The following is a 23867-nucleotide window of genomic DNA, read 5'->3' as shown; positions in this document are numbered from 1 at the left end:
CAAAAGTAGGAGGAGATTTAAATTTTTAGTTTGGATTTTAGTGATTTTATATTCCTTGTTGTTTAAATTAGTTTTGTAATAAGTTAGGCATCATGTTCTACAGTCTTGTCCAAATTAGTTTCTATGTGAGGGAAGCAAGTGTATTTTCATAAAAATTGCTTCACTAAAACATTTAGAGTTCTCTGCAGGGCTAGACCTTCTAAAAGACATAATAAGGCCTTTTTTTCTTACCTCAATTTCCAGCTTTAAAGAAACTTTTAAGTATCTCATAGAGAATGAAATTTGAATTATTTTAACAGCTTTTTTATAGTTAAATAAAACATAATTTTTACTTTCCTTTTGTATTACATTTATTAAAGATATATACTTCAGATGTTAAAAGGTGCTTCATTGTTATTAAATGTCCTCTGATCCCTGCCAGTAAGTGTGTATCTTTGCAGATTACAGGCATATTAATGAATAACTAGGGTTTTTTTTTCATGTTTTACTATTTTGCTAAACTTAAAATGATTTTAAAAGGAATTTGTTTTGCATTTAGTTTGCTACAGAAAATGTTAGAATGGGCAATCACAGAAAACAGAGAATCCAAAACTAATCCAGTAACTGCTGATAATGCCTTACGACTCATTGTGATCATACAGGACTTTCTGCAGTCAGAGGGGCTTGTTAATTCAAACATGTGGACTGAGAAGGTACAGTAATAATTCTTTGATATTATTTTTCTGGTTGTCAAGGACTTTATTCAACAAAATTTTGTGCCCCCTCTTTTTAGAGCATTACTATTTAATCAGATACAACAAACATGGATAAGATGTGATAAATCATTAACAGATTTCATTAGCTATTACTAGGATAATTCTTTTAGCTTTTTACCAATTGAACTAATTTTGAAATATATATGGTATGTATTACTGTTGGGGAAAACTCACCAGTAGGTATTAAAATGGAATGTTTTTATTTCTCAATTTTTCCCTTGTGATAGCTTTTAGAGGATCTGATGCTGCTCTTTGATGGTCTGTCAGTTTGCTGTTCTGAAAGTACAATATGGAGAGAACTTCCTCAAATTCAAATCCAGTTGCTTCTAGGTTTCATTGGCAGGGGTAATGTGCAGGTTTGTCAATTCTTTTGCATTATCTTCTATACTTTGCATGAGGCATAGGAATTATTCGTGTACTAACAAAATGATAGTACATAATTTTTTTATTAGTTTAAAAATATCTGATTTCACTGTAGTTTCAGTTTTGTTAATCAGAAAGAGGCTTCAGAGGCAGCTCGTTGGTTGTTTCTTCCTGATGTATATGGCACAGTATAATTTTAAGTTTTCCTTTAAAGGATTTATACAGGGGATCCCTAGCTCAGCGGTTTAGTTCCTGCCTTTGGCCCCAGGGCGCGATCCCTGGAGTCCCGGGATTGAGTCCTGCGTTGGGCTCCCAGCCTGGAGCCTGCTTCTCCCTCCTCCTGTGTCTCTGCCTCTCTCTCTCTCTGTGTCTATCATGAATAAATAAATAAATAAATCTTTAAAAAAAATAAAAGGATTTATACATAGGGTGCCTGGGTGGCTCCACGGTTGAGCATCTGCCTTCGGGTCAGGGTGTGATTCTGGGGTACTGGGATCGAGTTCTGCATTGCGCTCCCTGCATGGAGCCTGCTTCTTCCTCTGCCTGTGTCTCTGCCTTTCTTTTTCTTTGTGTGTCTGTCATTAATAAATAAACAAAATCTTAAAAAAAAAAAAAGATTTATACATAGCTTACACAAGGAGTTGTTACTCATATTATGTATATTTAATGTAGCTAGGAGGTAAAAACCTGCCTAGACTATTTATACATGTTATTATACGTGTGTAGTTTAAGGCTTATATTTTTAGGAAAATTATTTTTTTTTCTTTCAAAGTCTTTTTACTAATCCAGTTTTACATTATATACCATATTTTTTAATCCATCAAACACTGAATACCTAGTATGAGCATTGTGTTAGGTTTTCAAAAACAGATAAATAACATATGGACCAAGGAATATTATTTCTGTTTTTAATTAAAAATTTTAAAGATTGGAAAAGTTCCACATAAATTTTAGTCCATCATCTCCCTGTTTACATTGGAGAACCTTGGTTGGATTAATCATGACATGTATCCCTTGCTGTTTACCTGGCCTTTTTTATTTTCTTTTCATACTGGAATTTTAAGTACTTGGGGAAAGAAGCTGGAGGTGGGGATGGTTTCCAATATGTATAAACTTACTGTAATGTTGATGAAAATATGGACAGGTTAAATTCCATTAGGTTGCCATATTTTTAAAAGGCCTTACTTTTCAGTAGATTTTTTTTTTCTAATTGTAAAAGTAACATATGCTCATTATGGAAAATACACAAAAACATAACGAGATGTTTTTTTCAGATGATTGAAATGATCACATATTTTGATAATTTTATTTTCCTTTCTCTTAAAATTATATTAAACTCATTTCTACATATTACTTACTACCTTTTAGAAAATACCTTTTTTAATCATAAAAATAACATGTTCATTGTAGAAACATGGAAAATGCAGAAAAACTAAATAAGGAGATGGGCTTTCTGATATATGGATGGTGGAAGCTTGAATATGCAGCCATTCAAATACAATTTGAAAATATATGAATTAGGTACTTAAAAAAATGATCACACTCTTTATCTAGTAATTCTGCTCTAAAACTATAGCGTCAGGTAATAATACAAAATACCAAACAGCCTTTGTATATATAGATGTTCATGATAGTACTCTTTTTTTTCTCTACCTAAAAATAAAATGAGGATAGCTTTTGGGGTTTTTTCATTAATATTAGCCTAATGGCAATTAAAGCAGTTGCACCCAGCATGCCAGTTAGTTATTTTAAATATGAGGACTCTTTTTTTTTCCTACTTCTAGCCACCTTCACTTTTTACAAATAAAATATGTTTGTTCACCATTTAATATACAATACCTATCCCACAGTAGGGCTCTAAAAATCCTTGTTAAATAGAGGTTCAAAGGGGCAGGTGCACTCCAGTGTTTATAGCAGCAGTGTCTGACAGTAGTCAAAATATAGAAAGAGTCCAGATGTCCATTGACAAATGGATAAAGAAGATGTGATATATATATATACACACACACAATGGGATATTACTCAGCCATCAAAAAGAATGAAGTTTTGCCATTTGCAGCAAGGTAGATGGAACTAGGGGGTATTCTGCTAAGAGGAATAAGTCAGTCAGAGAAAGACAAATTCCATATGATTTCACTCATACGTGGAATGATCACACTCTACTTTCATTGTGAATGAAACTCTTTCATTGTTCGTGAGTGAAACAAAACAGATGAACATAGGGGAAGGGAAGGAAAAATAAGAGGAAATCAGGGAGGCAAACCATAAAAGACTTCACTATAGGGAAAAAACTGAAGGTTGCTGACGGGAGGTTGGTGGGGGGATGGGATAAGTGGGTGATGGACACGTGATGTAATGAGCACTGAGTGTTATGTGATCTGAAGAATCACTAAATTCTACCTCTGAAACTAATCCAATATATGTTAATTAAATTGAATTTAAATTTTTTTAAAAAACTGAAGGCAAAAAATAGAGTACAGGATATCCCTGGGTGGCTCAGTGGTTTAGCGCCTGCCCTTGGCCCGGGGCACGATCCTGGAGTCCCAGGATCGAGCCCCGCCTCGGGCTCCTGGCATGGAGCCTGTTTCTCCATCCTCCTGTGTCTCTGCCTCTCTCTCTCTGTGTGTCTATCATGAATAAATAAATAAATCTTAAAAAAAATTTGAGTACAGAAACTATAGATACCTTGTTTACCAGTAGTTAGTAATCTAAAACATTTTTTACTTGCTAGTTTAATTTTATTCTCTGAAGAATAAAAACATATTTCTCTGAGGTTGTGCATGTTAAAGGCCAGGAAAGGAGCTTCTTTCCCTATACAGGTTATTAATAGAGCTTTTTTGCAATCGGGTTACAAATTTGTTTTGTTTGGCTCATACTTATTAGTTAATTGCTAGTATATAAGTATTAGATGTAACATAAATGTCAATATTTCCTAGCTTATCTCAAAGGCAGGACTAGGTGGTTGTTGATTTATGTAGATGGAGCAGATGGTCTTCATTTTGTCTGGTTTCCTCCTCCCCTAGTTGTTTTATCTCAGCGAGCAATGAGAACATGAAATCACCTGGAGGAGCTTTTTAGAAATACCTTTGTGGGACATCACCCTTAGTAATTACATCAGAATGGAGGAACTAGGGCATTGGTAATTTTTGTATTTTTCAGGTGACCCTAATGCAGTATTCTTTATGAGGGTAGGGGAATCCTATATGTCTTTATGGTGTGTGTGTGTGTGTATGCAAAATTAAGACAGTGGTCAAATATATTATATTCATTTAAAAGTATCTTTATACTTTTAAATAAATATAGAAGTTTATAGTTTACTTAATACCATGATATTAAGTTAAAAACAAAGCACTAGATATGCAACTTTTTATGTTAAATGGTATTTTAAAAAAACACATAGGTAAAAAGCCTAGAATTATTAGCATTGGTATTTCCTAGATGGTGAGTTTTTTATGGCCTTTTTTCTTTTTTTTAAAGATTTTATTTATTTATTCATAAGAGACACAGAGAGAGAAAGGCAGAGACATAGGCAGAGGGAGAAGCAGGCTCCCTGCAGGGAGCCTGATGTGGGACTCAATCCTAGATCCCAAGATCAAGCCTTGAGCCAAAGGCAGACGCCCAACCATGGAGCCACCCAGGCATCCCAGTGGCCTTTTTTCTTATCTTTGTTGGTCTCTATTAGAAGTAAGCTGCTTTAGTCAGATTCAGATGCTAACATGGAGGATTGGGGAAAGTCTGAGGAGATTAGAAAAATTTCACCAGTAGACACTTCAGTTAAAAGTAGAAAAGTTAAAGTCTTGAGCCAGTTAAAGTCTTGAGCCACTGGAGAAACAGTGCTGTTTGTCTCTTTTAGGGCTTGTGTATAAAGACTGCCTAAGGTTTTTTATTGCCTTGGTCTGCAAAGATCTGTGCATACAGCTCAGATCAGTGTTTGACACAAATACAATTTTGAAATGATGTCAGGTTCTGATACTTTACTCTTTTCTCTCATTTTTCGTCATTTTGAAGGTAATAAGACTCATATTTTCTCTCTCAAATAAATACAATCTTTAAAAAAAAGAAGGAGGGATCCCTGGGTGGCGCAGCAGTTTGGCGCCTGCCTTTGGCCAGGGCGCGATCCTGAAGACCTGGGATCGAATCCTACATCGGGCTCCCGGTGCATGGAGCCTGCTTCTCCCTCTGCCTATGTCTCTGCCTCCCCCCCCCCCGTGACTATCATAAATAAATAAAAAAATAAAAATTAAAAAAAAAAAAAGGAAAAAGAGTACTTCTTCCTACTGTCACTGTTGGTAGACAGTTCTTCATGGATCTCATGTGTTTCTGCATATTTTATAAGTGGAGACACTAAATGTCTTTGTTTTGAACTACAATTTGAGGATGCAGGCATAGTGAACAACTTTGGAAGACAGAGATTATGTCTCCCTCCAGAGCAAAAGGCAGGTTTGTTTACTATCCAGTATAATAGTGTCTCCCTCCAAGGCAAAATTCAGTTTACTGCCTGATATAGAAGATAGGGGTTCCTTATGCTTAGGGTTCCTCCCCTATACTGCAGCCACTGCATGTGCAAGCATCATCTACCCTGTTCATCTCTTACCTGTTCATCTTGCAGTTCAGGGAACCAGGGCAAAGACTGATATTCTGGCTGTTGTGACTGCTATAGATCTTTGTCTTTGAGCCAGGAGTTTCATGTCTTCCACCAGCATCTATGAAAAAAGTGGCAGGCTAACTTGTTAGCTGGAGGCAAGGCAAAATCTGAGAATCTTCAGAGTTCTTGACAGTTACTAGTAAAAGTTCTGAACTTGACTAGTAAAACCCATCCCCAAATGAATCCCTGTGATGAAAGCAGTGACATAAGTTTACTGAAAGATTAGTTACCTGAACCACTCACTGTGCAAAGTGGTTGGGTATTCTGTTGGGCTTATATCTTTTAGGACCTATTTTTGGAACTAGAGATGGAATAATTCCCCTATCCTTGCAGACTATAAGGAGGAGTGGAATGGATGTTGAGGTGATTTCTTTTTTTTAAGATTTCATTTATTCAGGAGAGACCGAGAGAGAGAGGGAGAGACACAGGCAAAGGGAGAAGCAGGCTCCATGTAGGAAGCCGAATGTGGGACTCAATCCCGGGACTCCAGTATCACACCCTGAGGAAAGACACATGCTCAACCGCGGAGCCACCCAGGTGTCCCGGATGGTGGGGTGATTATCCACCACACCTTTTCTATGTATTCTGCTTTTATAATTGATTAGAAAAAAAAAAGACTTCAGAAGAGCCAAACAACTTTTGCTGTCTGCTTTATTCTGTTTTTTTCTCACCTATACTGTTTTCCTCAGGTTTGTGCAATGGCATCAGCTAAACTAAACACCCTTCTTCAGACCAAAGTGATTGAAAATCAGAATGAAGCATGTTACATTTTAGGGAAGCTGGAACATGTTCTAAGTCAGTCAATCAAGGAACAGACTGAAATCTACTCATTTCTGATTCCCCTGGTCCGTACCCTGGTTTCCAAAATTTATGAGCTTCTCTTCATGAACTTGCACCTGCCTTCTTTACCTTTTACCAATGGTAGTTCTTCATTTTTTGAAGATTTTCAAGAATATTGCAGTTCAAATGAATGGCAAGTTTACATCGAAAAATATGTAAGTTTTGTCTATTTTGAGTGAAAATTTTCAAAGTTGTCATTTTTATAAAAGTGTGTTTAAAATTTTCTGTATATATATATATATTTTTACAAGATTGTGCCTTACATGAAGCAGTATGAAACCCATACATTTTATAATAATCATGAGAGCATGGCACTTTATTGGAAGAATTGTTATGAAGCCTTAATGGTGAATATGCATAAACGAGACCGGGAAGGAGGAGAAAGCAAGCTTAAGTTTCAGGTAAAAAATACACATTGTTTTTATTATCAGTTTTTTATGTTGATTTCAAGCATTTAATATTCAAGTGAGAGTAATAACAAGTCTGAACTTTGAAAACAAATGGTATTTCCTACGTTTAAAAACTATTTCAGAATTAAAAGAAAAAGACTGATCAGTAACAGTTTAAAAGTCAGTGTCAAAATGTTCTGTGTATAGTGGGTGTGTAAAAAGTCTGTTAAACTGATAGTACATATCTCTAAGGAGGCTGGATATATATCAGTGCTTAGAGAATGAACATTGATTGATTGATTGATTTTATCTACTTATTTGACAGAGAGAGAGAGAGGGACCACACACAGGGAGAGCAGGAGAGGGAGAGGTAGGCTTCCCGTTGAGCAGGAAGCCCGACCAGGCAGGGTTCAATCCCAGGACTCCGGAATCATGACCTGAGCAGAAAGGAGGCGCTTAACTGACTGAGCCACCTAGGCGCCCCACTTAGAGAATATAGTACTAAATACTTGCTTTAGAAAAGAAGAAAGACTTAAAATTAATAATTTAAATTTCTGCCTTAGAGAAAGAAAATTAATCTAAACGGGTTTCTAAATAAGAAACTAATAAAAATAAGATCAGAAATCAATGAAATTGGAAGCAGGAAAAACAATAGAGAAAATTAATAAAACTAAAATCTAGTTCTTTAAAATGTCAATATAATTGAGGTGCCTGGGTGGTGCACTTGGTTTAGCATCTGACACTTGGTTTCAGGTCAGATTGTGCTCTCAGGTTTGTAAAGTTGAGCCCTGCATTAGGTTCCATGCTCGGTGTGGAGTCTACTTGAGACCCTCCCTCTCAATCTCCCCTTTCCCCCCACTCACTCTCATGCTCTCTTTCTAAAATTAATACTAAAATAAATAAATACTTTTGAAAATGTCAATAAAATTGATAAACTTGTAGCCAGATTGAAAAAGCAAAAAAAGAAAGTGAAAAATTTTATTACCAGGAATGACAGGAGATATCCCCAGTGACTCCACAGACATCAACATGATAATAAGAGACTGCCACAAACCAATCTATGCACATAAATAAGATAACTTAATGGATCAATTTCCTGACAAATATAAATTTCCAAAACAAATTCAATAATAAATTGGTAGCCTAGATAGCCTTACCTATTAAAGAAATTGAACTTATAGTTTAAAAACCTTCTGAGGGGCAGCCCAGGTGGCTCAGCGGTTTAGCACCGACTTTAGCCCAGGGCTTGATCCTGGAGACCTGGGGTCGAGTACCGCGTTGGGCTCCCTGCATGGAGCCTGCTTCTCTCTCTGCCTGTGTCTCTGCCTCTCTCTCTCTGTCTCTGTCTCTCTCTCTTTTTCTCTCTCTGTCTTTCATGAATAAATGGATAAAATCTTAAAAAAAAAAAAAAAAAAAAGAAAAAAACAAACTTCTGGGGCACCTCAGTCCCCAGAACTCACTCAGTCAGTTAAGCATCTGCCTTCGGCTCAGATCATGATCTCAGGGCCCTGGGGTCCAGTCCCCAAGTTGGGCTCCCTGCTCAGCAGGGAACCTGTTTCTTCCTCTCCCTCTGCTCCTGTTATGCTCTCTCTCTCTCTCTCTCAAGTAAATAAATAAAATCTTTAAAACAAATAAGTAAATATCTTCCAAAAGGGAAAACTTCAGGCCCAGGTGGTTTCAGTAGTAAGTTCTGGTGAACATACAATGAAGAAATAGCACCCAATTCCTCACAGTCTCTTCAGAAAACAGAAAAGTAGAATCACTTCCCAACTTACTATATGAAGGCAATGTTATCCTCTTTGAAACCATACAAAAATAGTACAAGAATATACCTGAAACTCCTATAATACTGTATATTAGTTAAACTGGTTAAAAGTCACAAAAATGGTCTAAGAAAACAAACCAATATCTCATAGGAACATAGATACAAACCAGATCTAGCAATAAATAAAAAAATAATACATTATACCAGTAGTTTATACTGGGGATGCAAGACTGCTTCAACATTTGATAATTAGTATAATGATAATGGACCAAATTCATATTCATTAAAAAGAAGCTATATAATCACATCTGTAGATGTTGAGAAAGCATTTGACAAAATTCAACATCTATCTTATGATCAAAGATCTCAACACACTAGAAATAGAAATAGAATCTCTACAAAAATCCTACAACCAGTTTTATATTTAAAGATGGAAAACTGAGGATGCCTGGGTGGCATAGTCGGTTAAGCATCTGACCCTTCTTTCCACTCAGATTGTGATTTCAGGGTTGTGAGATCAAGCCTCACATCAGGCTCAGCATGGAGTCAGCTTGAGATTCTCTCTCTCTGTTCCTCCTGCCTCTCGCTTCAGTGGATGCATGTGCTCTCTCTCTCTCTCTCTCTCTCTCTCCCTGTCTCTCAAATAAATAAATAAATAAATAAATAAATAAATAATCTTTAGAGGAAAAAAGATAGAAAACTGAGCACTTTTTCTTAGTAGAGGAGAACTAGGTGAGAATGTCCACTCTCAACACCCTTCTAGTCACTGTTGCTCTGTAAGTCCTAGCAAATGCATTAAGAGTAGAAAGAGGGGGAGCTGGGTTGCTCAGTGGGTTGACCATCCAACTCTTGGTTTCTGCTCAGGGCATGATCTCAGGGTCATGGGATTGAGCCACACTTTGGGCTCAGCACAGAGACTGCTTGAGATTTTCTCTCTCCCTCTCCTTCTGGCCCTTCCTCTCCCCCTGCTTTCTCTCAAATAAATCTTAAAAAAAAAAAAAAAAAAAAAGGATAGAAAAAGAAATAAAAGTCATTTACCTTGGGAAAGAAGTAATAAAAGTATTTGCAGATAATAATGATTATGTAAATAATCCTAATGAATCTACCAAAAATCTCCTGTGATTAATGAGCTTAGCAATACTGCAGGACACAAGATCAGTACACAAAATTTAATCATATTTCTATATACTAACAGTGAACAGTTGGAATGTGAAATTTTGAAAAAGAACTATTTATAATAACTCAAAAAAGAATAAAATACTTAGATATCAATCTAACAAAATACATACAGGATCTAAAAATAAACATGTTGAAACAAGGATGACCAAATAAAAATATATTTATTACATAAAATAGTATAAAAAGTAATCCACTACTATTAACATTTTGGTATATATCTTTCCTGGCTTTTATGTATATATTTGGTTAAACCAAAATGGCACAGTTTTTGTTTGCTATACTTTTTCTTAAAAAGTATTGTGAACATCTTTTCATGCCATTATATGACTGCATTAAGTAGTCCATTATATTATGCATTAGGACATATTTAAATTTATGTCCAAGTTTTAGATCTAATTTAGCTTTGTTTTCTTTATTATATGTAGTATTGATCATCTTTATGGTCATATTTTTATGCTTATCCCGGATGGCTTTCCTAGAATAAGTGGAATTACTGGATGCAACACTTATGATAAATACTGTTATATTGCCCTCATAGAAGTTCTGTTTCTGTTCCAGTCAACACTTTCTCTGTAATTTCACCCTTAGCTTTTCTAGGGAAACCTAACCTTAAAATATTCTTATTGCTTGAACTCATCAACTCTAAAATTGATGTTTTATTATTATGGAACTGTCGTGACTTCTTCAGTTTTCTTAGCAATGATTTGTGTTAAATATTTGTTAATTCCAAATCATTGATTTCCCAAAGGTCTAGTAATAATTATAATAACAATTATAGTAACAACTGCTCCGTTTTACTAAGAGCTTACTACTTTTCTGGCACTGTATTAAGCACTTTAAGTCTTAATCTTTTTCGATGACAATTATTGTCAACCTCATCTTAGAGATGAGGATACTAAGCTTCACAGAATTAAGTAGTTAAGATTTGTACCCAGGCCTAACTCCAGAGTTGTTTTGTTGTTGCTGTTGTTGTTTTAAGACTTTCATTTATTTATATGAGAGAGAGAGAGAGAGATGTGCCTGCAAGCTGTGGGGAGGAACAGAGGGAAAGGGAGACACAGACTCCCCGCTGAGTCCAATGCAGGGCGATCGAAGGATCCTAAGATCATGACCAGAGCTGAAGGCAGGTGCTTACCCAACTGAACCACTCAGGCACCCCCAGAGTTATACTATATTATGAACCACAGTCTGCTGTACTGCTTCTCTGAAAGATGTCTTTTGAATCCATATCTAGGGGCACCTGGGTGGCTCAGTGGTTGAGTGCCTTTGGCTCAGGTCATGATCTCAGGATCCTGGGATTGAGTCCTGAATCAGGCTCCCTACAGGGAACCTGCTTCTCCCTCTGCCTGTCTCTGCCTTTCTCTCTGTCTCTCATGAATAAATAAATAAGGTCTTTTAAAAAAAATAAATCCATATCTAAATCCATATCTTTAACTGTTCTTTTCAACATAATTCAGATCGATTTTTGAAACAAATTAATACTGTTAATTTGGTTCCTTCGTGATAGGTGAATATCAGTGTGAGTCAGATAAGTCAGTCTTACCACTTGTCTTTTTGAAAACTGTAAAACTTTAAGGGCTTAGCATTCTTTCTTGAGAGAACCCATTCTATTAGCAGGGTCTGTTTTATCCTGAAAACTGGAAAAGTATGTGAATTCATTTGCTGATAACTAGGATGTTATTCATAGAGCAGTCCACATGATGAAATTTTTCGTTGTGAGAGATTTGCTCCTGTAGATTTCTTTTGTTTTTGGCATTGTCTTTCAGTTTCCCAGTAGTAGTATGGATGTGGTTACTCTTCCTTCTACTTTTAATCATGAGTCTCAATCCATTGTTTTAAAAACCAAAGGATACCAAAGGAAGATACTTTTATTTGACTATATGAGGTTAATAACTTTGAGTTTAAAAATCCTCTATTGAGGTATATTACATTTTTGAAGTTCTTTTTTTTTTTTAATTTTTATTTATTTATGATAGTCACAGAGAGAGAGAGAGAGAGAGAGAGAGAGAGAGGCAGAGACACAGGCAGAGAGAAGCAGGCTCCACGCACCTGGAGCCCGACGTGGGATTCGATCCTGGGTCTCCAGGATCGCGCCCTGGGCCAAAGGCAGGCACTAAACTGCTGCGCCACTCAGGGATCCCCATTTTTGAAGTTCTTCACATGTTTATTTATTATATTTTTAAAATTTTACAAAATACAAATGGATTATAGTTAGAATCATGCTTCATTAAAGTAAGTTGTTCTAATGGAATAAGAAAATAACTGTTGGTTAGTTACCACTTCTTTTATTGCGTGATTTTATTGAGTCAGATTTTTAAAATTATTTAAATTTATGATTCAGTGCTATTATTTATTGCTGTTTCAGGAGTTTTTTGTGGAGCCATTTAATCGAAAAGCACGCCAAGAGAACATGAGGTATAATAATACGCTTAAACAACTTAGCAGTCAACAGTTAATCACTCTGAGACGCTGGAAGGCAGTACAGCTCTATCTTACATCTGAAAGGGGACCTTGGGCTGAAAGGTAGTAGGATATTATTTATTAAATACACTTTCTTCTTTAAAACTCCTGCCTAAAATTTTTTGAGCCAGTGACCTCTCCAATTTTTAAAACACTCAACTTAATTAAAAATTGCTTTTAAATAATTTCATTGTCTTTTGTGAATTACAGGTCTCGGAAGTTCAGAGCTTTGTATATATGTTTTTTCACCATGCAGTTATTATTTCCCTTCCTTTTACCCTGTGATGTAGGATTTAAGTCTTGAATTTGTCTTCATGATACTGCTAGAGTTAGTGAGTGATGTTATGTATTTCAGTATTTTACAGATTATTTACTTGATCCTTCAAGTTACATATATTTTACTGAAATATATTTCATATTTATATGTATATGTATCCCACCCTTTTTATTGTGGTAAAATGCACATAATATAAGCTTTACCACTTTAACCATGTATATTGTTTTTTTAAATATACAATTTAGTGACATTAACTACATTCATAATGTACAGTCATTACCACTCTCCAGCTTCAGGACATTTTCATTACTGCAAAAAGAAACCCTGGACCCATTGGTCTGTTACTCTGTATTATTCCCTTTCCCTTGGCAACCACCAGTCCTTCTGTCTCCAAATTTGCTTATTCTTGATATTTTATATAAATGGAATCATACAATATGTGACCTTTTGTGTCTAGCTTCTTTCTCTCTTAGCATAATATTTTCATTATATTGTAGCATGTATCAGTAGTTACTTTATTAATGGCCAAATAATATTCCATTGTGTGATTAATACCACATTTTGTCTATTCACTCATCAGATGATAGACATTTGTGTTTTTTTCCTTGTGGTTGTCATAAATAGTCCTGTTATGTGCATTTGTGAACGAGTGTTTCAACATTTGTTTTTAATTCTTTTTAAGTATATACCGACAAGTAAAATTGCTAGGTCATATGATAATCCACTGTCTAACTTAGGAATTGCCAAACAATTTCCACAGTAACTGCATCATTTAACATTCTCATCAGCATTGTTTGCGGGGTCTGGTTTATCCGCAACTTTACCAATATTTGTAAAATTTTTCCAATTTTTTAATTATGACTGTCCTAGTGGATGTGAAGTGGTATCTTATGATGTTGATTTGTATTTCCAGTGACATTGAGTATTTTTTCATTTGGCCATTTGTATATCTTTTTTGAAGAGATGTCTATTCAAGTTCTTTGCCCATTTTTAAATTGGATTGTTTGACTTTTTGTGGTTGAGTTATAAGAGTTCTTTTTCTCAGTAATAGACCTTTATCAGATATATGATTTGTACATATGTAGGTTGTCTTTTCATTTTCTTGATAGTAGCCTTTGGTATACAAATTTTTTTTTAATTTCAAAGTTCAAATTATCTCTTATTTTCTTCTGTTGCATGTTTTTGATAGAATATCTAAGAAACCACTCCCAAATTCAAGGTCACAAAGATTTACTCCTCTCTTTTCTTCTAAGAGTTTTAGCTCTTATATTTAGATCTTTGATCTATTTGTAATTATATTCCCCTTATTTATAGTAAAATTATTTTATTTTGAACATTGTATTTAGGATAAACTCATTGTATATTTAAGAATTTCCACTGAACAGGTAAAGAGTAAAAGATACTAGCTAGAAGTGTAAAGATTTATATTCAGTTCTTATTTATGCTACTTGTAAACAACATGGCATCTCAGGCAAATGATTTAGTCTGCCTTAGGTTCTTCATATATAAACTGCAGTAATGCATATCCACATTGGTTTTCTTTCAGGGTTGTTTGGGTCAAATGAGATAATGAACGTGAAGTTTTTATAAAATGGTGCTATCCAGATGTAAAATTCCACAATCAAATAGATTGATTCTATTTCAATCAACCAATCTTTGTAACTTCAAGCTAAGTAATTTTACTTGTTTACTTATTAATATTCATAGGAAACAAAATCCAATTCACTGGAAACTAGCTAATGTAGAAAATTATTCCCGCATGAGACTTAAATTGGTGCCAAATCATAACTTCAAAACTCATGAAGACGCTAGTGCTTTGAGAGATAATCTAGGTGAGTTCCAATGCCTATTTAATTATTTGTTGAAGATAGGATCTTGATGGGTTGGTTATTGTTTTTATTAATTGTTTCAAAATTCCTTACTCATGATTGAAGTGTGACAGTTTATAATTACTTCTTTTTCAAAATGTTAAGATACCATTTACAAAGCTTTGTTGTACCGGAATTACTTGATATTTAAATGGTTGTATATGTTAAATGCTGTTACCTTGGCCTAAATCTAAGATGACTTCCTGTATCAATTAATTGTAATTTTTCAAAGAAAAACATAATTTGCAATCATAAAATTATATTGTAGTTTATGTGCAATGAATGCGTTGTCTCTTGTATCCATTATGATGGTACATTGAAACAATGATTCTTTTCCCTTAATCATCTTCTTACCAAGACTGAGGCTAACTTTAGATATATTTAGAATTCTTTTTTTTAAGATTTTATTTTTATTTATTCATGAGAGACACAGAGATAGAGGCAGAGACAAGGCAGAGAGAGAAACAGGCTCCCCATGGGGAGCCCAATGTGGGACTCAATCCCTAGACCCAGGATCATGCCCTGAACAGAAGGCAGAAGCTCAACCAATGAGCCACCCATGCATCCCTATATTTAGAAATCTTAGAAATCCTTTAAATCTTTGTTCTAAAACTTGTTCTTTTTAGACCTTTAGTATCTTAGATGGGCCAATGCTTTTTTCTAGAAAAAAGTGCAAAAGTTCTAAAGAGTCTATACAACTCTTTAGGAAATCCTTCCTTTCTAATCATCTGACTTGGTATCTCTCTTTTTGGTTTTGTTTTGTTTTGGGTTTTTAAAGATTTTATTTATTCATTCATGAGAGACACAGAGAGAAAGAGAGGCAGAGACACAGGCAGAGGGAGAAGCAGGCTACATGCAGGGAGCCCGACGCGGGACTCGATCCAGGGTCTCCAGGATCATGCCCTGGGCTGAAGGCGGTGCTAAACCACTGAGCCACCCGGGCTGCCCCGTATCTCTCTTTTTGAAGACAGTCTGTGAAATACCCAAAATATTGATTTATTCAGTCATGTGTACACTAAATTGCTTCATTATAGCCACCTTGTGTTTAATGACTAAATTTTAGATGAAATTCAAGTACCAGCTTTTTAAAAGTTGCCTTAATAATTGGCCAATACAGTTGATGCCATGTATTAATCAAGAATGCTGTCTATGATGCCTGCCATTTATGGTCTTACATTCAAAAATAAATCAGACACAGTAACTAACTTTCCTTAGTGCAAAATAATGGCCCCACACATGAAAGAAACTCTAACTTTGAGAGTATCTTATACTTATATATAGCTTGTCCTGTCTACTTGTATCTTGAGACAATTATATTTTCTCATTGGAATTTGATAATGCTTATCACTCAGCCAGTATCTTTGGTAAATGACTTGAATCTAGTAATACTTAAAGAATAGCATCTCCTATTTTTTCTTCATTTTTGGCAAGAAATCCTACCCCAGGAAATCCCCGTTCCTCCTCTTCTCCTCACCCCTTTATACAGGTACACAGATAAAATTTTATGTCCCTTCTTCTTAGTTTTAGTCTAGGAAAATTCATGTTTTCTATTTTTCATCTCTCAGTTTTTCTCCTTACCTCGTTTCCAAAAATATCCCAAGTATGTTAGTGATAGTAAGATAATAAAGAAGAAACAAAGTTCATACATTTCAAAGTGAAATTGGAAATACTATAAAACCAGTGACAAAAAACTCTAAAGCTCTTTAAAATCTCCTGAACTATACTTCAGAATTAAAATGTTTTAGTCAACTCCTTATTTTTGTCTAGAAGTATTTTTTTGTCTATAAGTATTTTTATCAGCTGCCAGAATTCATGTTATTTTTAAAATACTCTATTTTGTTTTGTTTCATATAACCCTACTGTTTGTAAGCCTCCCATTGCAAATGTACAGAGTAGTTTTTACATTGTTGGCTAAACTACAAAGTTAACCGTTATCTGTAACATTTTTGATGGGAAATTCATTGTGAATTTCAAACAGGTGATTTGTGAAGCCTCTTTTGGAACACAACTGCTTATGAATTATGGAATTTAAATAGTCAAAAATAAAGTGTATTCTTAAATATATCATAAAATACTTGGTTTTAGAGAGAAAAAAATATTTTATTTTGGTTTTAGAGAAATTTTTTTGTCCGTACTTTTTCATTAGATATTCTTTCCTTAGTATTTTCAACAACTTACTTTTAGTCCTTACATTGTTTCTATTATCTCTAAATTTTGGTAGTTATCCTCCTCTGTAAGTGTATCTTTCTTTCTAGTGCTGGTGCTTAACCTCCTAATTTTCTTACCAATTTCTCATCTTTTCTTGGTTACCTTGAAAATAATCATGTTCCTAGGTCCATACTTAGCCATCTTGCCTTTTACCAGTGCTTACTCTGAAGAGGTGATCTCACGACTTCACCACTATATATATATGTATATACATACACACTATATATACACACACACTATATATATATATATACATATATATGTATATGCACACATACATATATATATGTATGTATAAAGGTGTTTTCTCACCTGTATTTCTAATTCTTACCTGCCTTTTGACCTTTAGACCAAGATTTCCAATTGCTTGTCTGTCTTTTGGGATACCTCTTCCACAGAGGCCTCCACATAAGATTTTTGTAATTAAATTATCCTTTCTCATTTGTCTACTCCTCACCCTAGACTCTGCTTCTCTTGTATCTTGGGTTTTAGTTTTATTTTCTTCATCTATTAGTTACTCCATATCATTAATATTAGCCATGAGTCTGTCTTCATCCTTCCTAATCCCCTATACATAATAGCTTTTTAGGTACAGTGTCCTGTTAATTCTCCCTTGCATATCTTTTGAATCTTATTCTCATCCTTCTGCTGTTGCCATGGCTTAGCTTGGTGGTACCTTTTCCCAAACTTAACTGTAGTTTGCCAGCTGGCCTCTTTGCCTGACATGATTCCCATCCTCATTTTATTCACCAGTCTTTCTTTTCTTTAAAAAAAAAAAAAAAGTTATTTATTTGAGAGAGAGCAGCATGCGAGCAGGGAGAGGAGCAGAGGGAGAGGGAGAAACAGACTCCTCTCTCAGGCAGACAGGCTGACTCATCGCTCAGTCCCAGGACCCTGGGATCGTGACGTGAGCCAAAGACAGATGCTTAACCATAACTGAGCCATCCAGGTGCCCCTTACTCACCAATCTTTCATCAAATTTTGAACTTACACTCTTTCGTAATGTCATCTGTCTACATAAAGTCTGTTTTCTGTTTGTATCAGAAATATCTAGATTCCTTATTTTCAGTTTTCATTGCATGTTCTAATGTGCAATCTTTGTTTAATTAAATGTTTAACAATAAATTTTGCCATATGAAATAAATGAGACCGGGCAACCCGGGTGGCTTGGCGGTTTAGCGAGGGCCCTAGCCCAGGGCCCGATCCTGGAGACCTGGGATCGAGTCCCACATCAGGCTCCTTGCATGGAGCCTGCTTCTCCCTCTGCCTATGTCTGTGCCTCTCTCTCTTTCCCCCTATGTCTCTCATGAATAAATAAATAAATAAAATTAAAAAAAAAAATGAGACCATGAAGAATATGAAGAAACCTATTCAGTGAAAGTAGTTATTTCTTCTAGGAATAGTGTGAACCAGTGCTTCCTGGGTAGAAACAAAGGTGTGATCAAAGGAGATTTAAACAGAAAAATGCAACTGTACATTAGGTTGTTTGATTTTTTTTTAATGTCTGAGCAATGATACCTTTTGAGAAATTAAAGGAGGATTTTGTCATCTTTATAATACTTTGTTATTTAGGGGTCTTTTTGTTGTTTGTTTTCTTCTTTTTTATTAGGGGTAGGGTGGACAGAGGGAGAGAGAGACTCTTAAACAGGCTTCATACCTAGCACAGAGCCTGATGCAGGGCTCGATCTCACAAACCTAAGATCATGACCTGAACAGAAACCAAGAGTCAGACACTTAACTGACTTAGCCACCCAGGCACCCCTATAATGTTTTGTTATTTAGTATGAATTATTTGTATTTCCCACAACTGAAATACTCTTATTCATAGTTACATACATAAATTTTTCCTAGTCCTACCTATAAATTATGCAGTTATTACTATTCTTACGCCCCTCAGTTAATTGAGAGGTGAATGTACAATAATGATAGCTGCCAAGTATAAAGTTAGTGTAATGTGATGTATCTCCATTTCACAGTTAAGAAAGCAAAGATTCAGAGGGGTCACCTGGTTAATAAATGGCAGAACAGAATTTAAGTTTACCACTTCACACATGGCCTTTGTTCTTCCTATTACATTAGCCCTGCCCTCTTAAAAATGTATTATTTCTAAAATGTATTATATTTATTGCATATTTTTGTATACAGAATTATTTATTAAATTTCATGTGCCCCAGCTCTTGAGTTATGTATTCTCTAACAATTAAAGATAATTTGTCATCATCTTGGGGTGCCTGGATGGTTCATTTTTTTTAATTAAGCATCTAACTTGATTTTGGCTTAGGTCATAATCTTGGAGTTTTGGGATTGTGCCCCACGTTAGGCTCTATGTTCAGCATGGAGTCTACTTGTCCCTCTCCCTCTGTTCTTCTCTCTCTCAAATAAACAATATTATAAAAAAAAAGATACTTGTCATCTTTCTTAATATTTTAATACAAAGACAAAGTAAAAGTTCTATTAATACAGTGAGAAAATTCTATCTATGACATATTGACGTGCTTTAGAATTAAATTAGATTAAAGAGATTACTTGACCCATTTTGAAACATAAATAATATCATTATTAAAAATAGATAACATTTTTAAAAACATTCCTTTTATTATACATGTAATGGTTTTTAAGATCACAGCCTAGATTACTCTGAATCACATATAAAAACTTTTCTCTAGTAATTGCTTTCTTCTTTTTAAAGATTTATGTACTTGAAAGAGTGCACATGAGTGGGGGGGGGGGTGAGGTACAGAAAGGGAAAGAAAGAGAATCCCAAGCAGACTTCCTGCTGAGCACAGAAACCCAACACAGTCCTCAAGCCCATGACTCCACCTGAGCTGAAACCAAGAGTTAGACGCTTAACTGACTGAGCCACCCAGGCACCCTGTTCTTTTGTCTTAGAAAACTTTAAGTACCTTAGTTTTTTCCAGTTCTACTGAGATACAATTGACATAGAATACTGTGTAAGATGTAGAATACTGTGTAGATGTAGCTCATAATGACTTGAGCTACACACATATTGTAAAATGATTACAGCAATGTACACTTAACATCTATCACAGCATATAATTACAAACTTTTTTTTACCTTATGATGAGAATTTTTAAGATCTGCTTTTAACAAATTTCAAAAATGCCATATAGCACTGTTAACTATAGTCATCATGCTATACATCCCTAATACTTAATTATCTTACACCTGGAAGTTTACACATTTTGACTCCCTATACCCAATTCCCCACCCCTCCTCCTTTACTTTATAATAGATATTATGAAAAAAAAATACATATTATTATTATGTAATTAACAAATTATAGAGATTATTTTTTACTGTGTTTATTTATTTTTAAATATTTTATTTATTTATTCGAGAGAGAGAGAGAGAGAGAGAGAGGCAGAGACACTGGCAGAGGGAGAAGCAGGCTCCATGCCCGGAGCCCGATGCGGAACTTGATCCCGGGACTCCAGGATCACGCCCTGGGCCAAAGGCCGGCGCCGAACCGTCGAGCTACCCGGGGATCCCCTTTTACTGTGTTTAATAGATAATTTGTATTTATTTAAACAGGTGTCCAACACTCACAGCCTTCCAGTGATTCTTTGCTTTTGGAAGTAGTGAAACAAGTAAAAGTTAGCAATATGGAGGAAGATAAATTAGACCTTCCTGAAGAAGACGTAACAGCCAGAGTAAATACGTATGTATAAGCATTTGAAAGAATTAAAAATTATTTTGTTCTCAAAAATGAAATTATAAAATTGTTGAATATATTTGATTGTAATCCTAAGAACACTGACCCTTGAATAATAAAGGTTGGAACTTCATGGATCCACTTATATATAAATTTTTTCAGCCAGTAATATACTGTAAATATCTGTATTTTTTCTTCCAAATAGTTTTCTTAAAAACATTTCTTTTCTCTAGCTTACTTTATTTATAGGAACACAAAATGTGTTAATAGACTGTGTATGTTATTGGTAAGGCTTCTGGTCAGCAGTAGGCTATTAAGAGATAAATTTTTAGGGAGTCAGATTTATTAATGGATTTTTGACTGCACTGGGTTCAGTGCCACTAACCGCTGCATTACTCAAGGGTCAGCTGTCTTTTCAGGATCTATCATTACTGCTATATCAGCAATTAGGCATCTATCAGTATTAAATGAAAATATATTGATTTCCTTATTTCTCCTTTGTGTTATTATTGTCATAAATACAGACTTTCATATGTTTTAAGACCAATAGTACAGTTTACTGTTTTTATTATATTTTTAAATTTTAAATTCAATTGATTGATATATAATGTATTATTAATTTCAGAAGTAGAGTTCAGTGATTCATCAGTCTTACATAATACCAAGTGCTCATTATATCATGTGCCTGCCTTAAAGTCCATCACTCAGTTACTCTATCCTCCTTTCCCTCCCCTCCAGCAACCCTCAGTGTTTCCTATAATAAAGAGTCTCTTATGGTTTGTCTCTTTCTCTGATTTCATCTTGTTTTATTTTTCCCTCCCTTCCCCTATGATCCTTTGTTTTGTTTCTTAAATTCCACGTGAGTAAGATCATATGATAATTATCTTACTCTGATTGACTTCTTTTACTTTGCATAACATCCTCTATTCTATCCATATCTTTGCAAATGGCAAAATTACATTCTTCTTGATGGCTGAATAATATTCCTCTGTGTGTGTGTGTGTTTGTGTGTGCGTGTGTGCGCGCACACCACATCTTCTTTATCCATTCATCTGTCAGTGGACATCTGGGCTCTTTCCGTAGTCTGATTATCGTGGACATTGCTGCTATAAACATCCGGGTGCACGTGCCCCTTCAGATCACTACATTTGTGTCTTTGCGGTCAATACCTAGTAGTACAATCGCTGCGTCATAGAATAGGTCTGTTTTCAACTTTTTGAGGAACCTCCATACTGTCTTCCAGAGGGACTGCACCATCTTCCATTCCCACCAACAGTGTAAGAGAGTTCCTCTTTCTCCACATCCTCACCAACATCTGTCATTTCCTGACTTGTTAATTTTGGCCATTCTGACTGGGGTGAGGTGGTATCTCATTGTGGTTTTGATTTGAATTCCCGATACCGAGTGACATTGAGCACTTTTTTCATGTATCTGTTGGCCATTTGTACGTCTCCTTTGGAGAAAGGTCTGTTCATATCTTTTGGCCATTTATTGATTGGAATATTTGTTCTTTGGGTGTTGAGTTTGATAAGTTCTTGATAGATCTTGGATACTAGCCCTTTATCTGATGTGTCATTTGCAAATATCTTCTTCCATTCTGTCGGTTGTCTTTGTTTTTTTTCGACTGTTTCCTTGGCTGTGCAAAACCTTTTTATCTTGATGAAGTTCCAGTAGTTCGTTTTTGCCTGTTTCTCTTGGCTCTAGAGACGTGTCCAGCAAGAAGTTGGTGTGGCCGAGGTTAAAGAGGTTGTTGCCTGTGTTCTCCTATAGGATTTTTGATGGATTCCTGTCTCACATTTAGGTCGTTCATCTATTTTGAGTCTGTTTTTGTGTATGGTGTAAGAAAATCATCCAGTTTCATTCTTCTGCATGTGGCTGTCCAATTTACCCAACACCATTTGTTGAAGAGACTTTCTTTTTTCCGTTGGGTTTTCTTTCCTGCTTCATCAGATACTAGTTGACCATAGAGTTGAGGGTCCATTTCTGGGTTCTCTATTCTGTTCCCTTGATCTGTGTATTTATTTTTGTGCCAGTACCATACTGTCTGGATGATTACATCTTGGTAATAGAACTTGAAGTCCAGACTTGGGATGCCTCCAGCTTTGGTTTTCAACATTCCTTTAGCTATTCGGAGTCTTTTCTGGTTCCATACACATTTTAGAATTGTTTTTTCCAGCTCTGAAAAATGCTGATGGCATTTTGGTAGGGATTGTTGCATTGAACGTCTAGAGTGCTTTAAAGGGGTAGCATAGACATTTTAACAATATTTGTTCTTCCAATCCATGAGCATGGAATGTTTTTCCATTTCTTTGTGTTTCCCTAAATTTCTTTCATGAGGGTTCTATAATTTTCACGGTACAGATCTTTGCTGCTTTGGTTGGGTAATTCCTAGGTATCAATGGTTTTTGGTGCAGGTATAAATGGCATTGACGTCTTAATTTCTCTTTTTTTTTTTTTTTTTTTGTCTCATTGTTAGTGTATAGAAATGAGGCAGACTTCTGTATGTTGATTTTACATCCTGCTACTTTGCTGAAGTCCTGTAGGTGTTCTAGCAATTTTGAGGTAGTCTTTGGGTTTTCCATATACAGTGGAAGAATGAGTTTGTCCTCAGCGAAGAGTGCAAGTTTGACTACTTTGCTGATTCAGATGCCTTTTATTTCTTTTTGTTGTCTGGTTGCTGAGGCTAGGACTTCTAGTACTATGTTGAACAACAGTGGTGAGAGTGGACATCCCTGACATGTTCCTGACCTTAGGGGAAAAGCTGAGTTTTTCCCCATTGAGAATGATATTCACTATAGGTTTTTCGTACATGGCTTTTATGATACTGAGATTTGTTTTCTCTATCCCTACACTGTGAAGAGTTTTAAGAAAGGGTGCTGTACTTTGTCAAATGCTTTTCCTGCATTTATTGAGAGAAACCTATGGTTCTTGTCCTTTCTTTTATTAATGTGCTGCATCACATTGGCTGATGTGCCAATGTTGAACCACTGTTGTAGCCCAGGAATAAATCCCACTTGGTCATGGTGAATAATCCTTTTATTTTTTTTTTAATTTTATTTTTTGTGAATAATCCTTTTAATGTACTATTGGATTCTGTTGGCTAGTATCATGAATTTTTGCATCCATGTTCACCAGGGATATTGGTCTATAATTCTTTTTGGTGAGGTCTTTGTCTGGTTTGGGGATCAAGATAATGCTGGCCTCACAGAAACAGTTTGGAAGTTTTCCTTCCAGTCGTGTTTTCTGAAACAGCTTCAGAGGAATAGGTATTAATTCTTTAAATGTTTGATAGAATTCCCCTGGGAAGCCATCTGCCCCTGGACTCTTGTTTGTTGGGAGATGTTTGATTACTGCTTCAATTTCCATCACTCCGAAAGGAAATCTTGTACTTTTTAGTAGTCACTCCAAATTTTCTCCTTTCTACATCCCCTGAAAACTATTGATC

At 35.4% G+C, this 23867-nt stretch overlaps 1 protein-coding gene and 1 long non-coding RNA gene across 12 annotated transcripts in view; one reads left to right on the top strand and one right to left on the bottom strand.

Moving 5' to 3' along the window:
- The window catches only part of LOC144305896 (uncharacterized), a 34164-nt gene extending 28238 nt beyond the window's left edge, over positions 1–5926 (bottom strand). Inside the window, exon 1 of the long non-coding RNA XR_013372910.1 lies at positions 5713–5926. This is a non-coding gene — a long non-coding RNA (uncharacterized LOC144305896). The remainder of the gene's footprint in view (positions 1–5712) is intronic.
- NBEAL1 (neurobeachin like 1) overlaps positions 1–23867 on the top strand; it is a 178064-nt gene that overhangs the window by 95069 nt on the left and 59128 nt on the right. For 10 of the 11 annotated variants that reach the window (XR_013372903.1, XM_077885015.1, XM_077885017.1 and 7 more), the window contains 7 exons: positions 539–692; positions 983–1111; positions 6453–6758; positions 6855–7004; positions 12302–12459; positions 14381–14505; positions 20302–20428. Coding sequence is in view for 10 of the 11 variants with exons in the window: in XM_077885015.1 (XP_077741141.1) it covers positions 539–692; positions 983–1111; positions 6453–6758; positions 6855–7004; positions 12302–12459; positions 14381–14505; positions 20302–20428 (1149 nt within the window). In the remaining variant the exon portion in view is untranslated. The remainder of the gene's footprint in view (positions 1–538; positions 693–982; positions 1112–6452; positions 6759–6854; positions 7005–12301; positions 12460–14380; positions 14506–20301; positions 20429–23867) is intronic. The other variant, XM_077885018.1, reaches the window with a different exon arrangement.

This window comes from Canis aureus, chromosome 36, assembly GCF_053574225.1.
Source record: "Canis aureus isolate CA01 chromosome 36, VMU_Caureus_v.1.0, whole genome shotgun sequence".
Lineage (NCBI taxonomy): Eukaryota > Metazoa > Chordata > Mammalia > Carnivora > Canidae > Canis > Canis aureus.
Note: the sequence above shows the minus strand (reverse complement) of the source record. Positions and strands in the feature narration are given on the sequence as shown.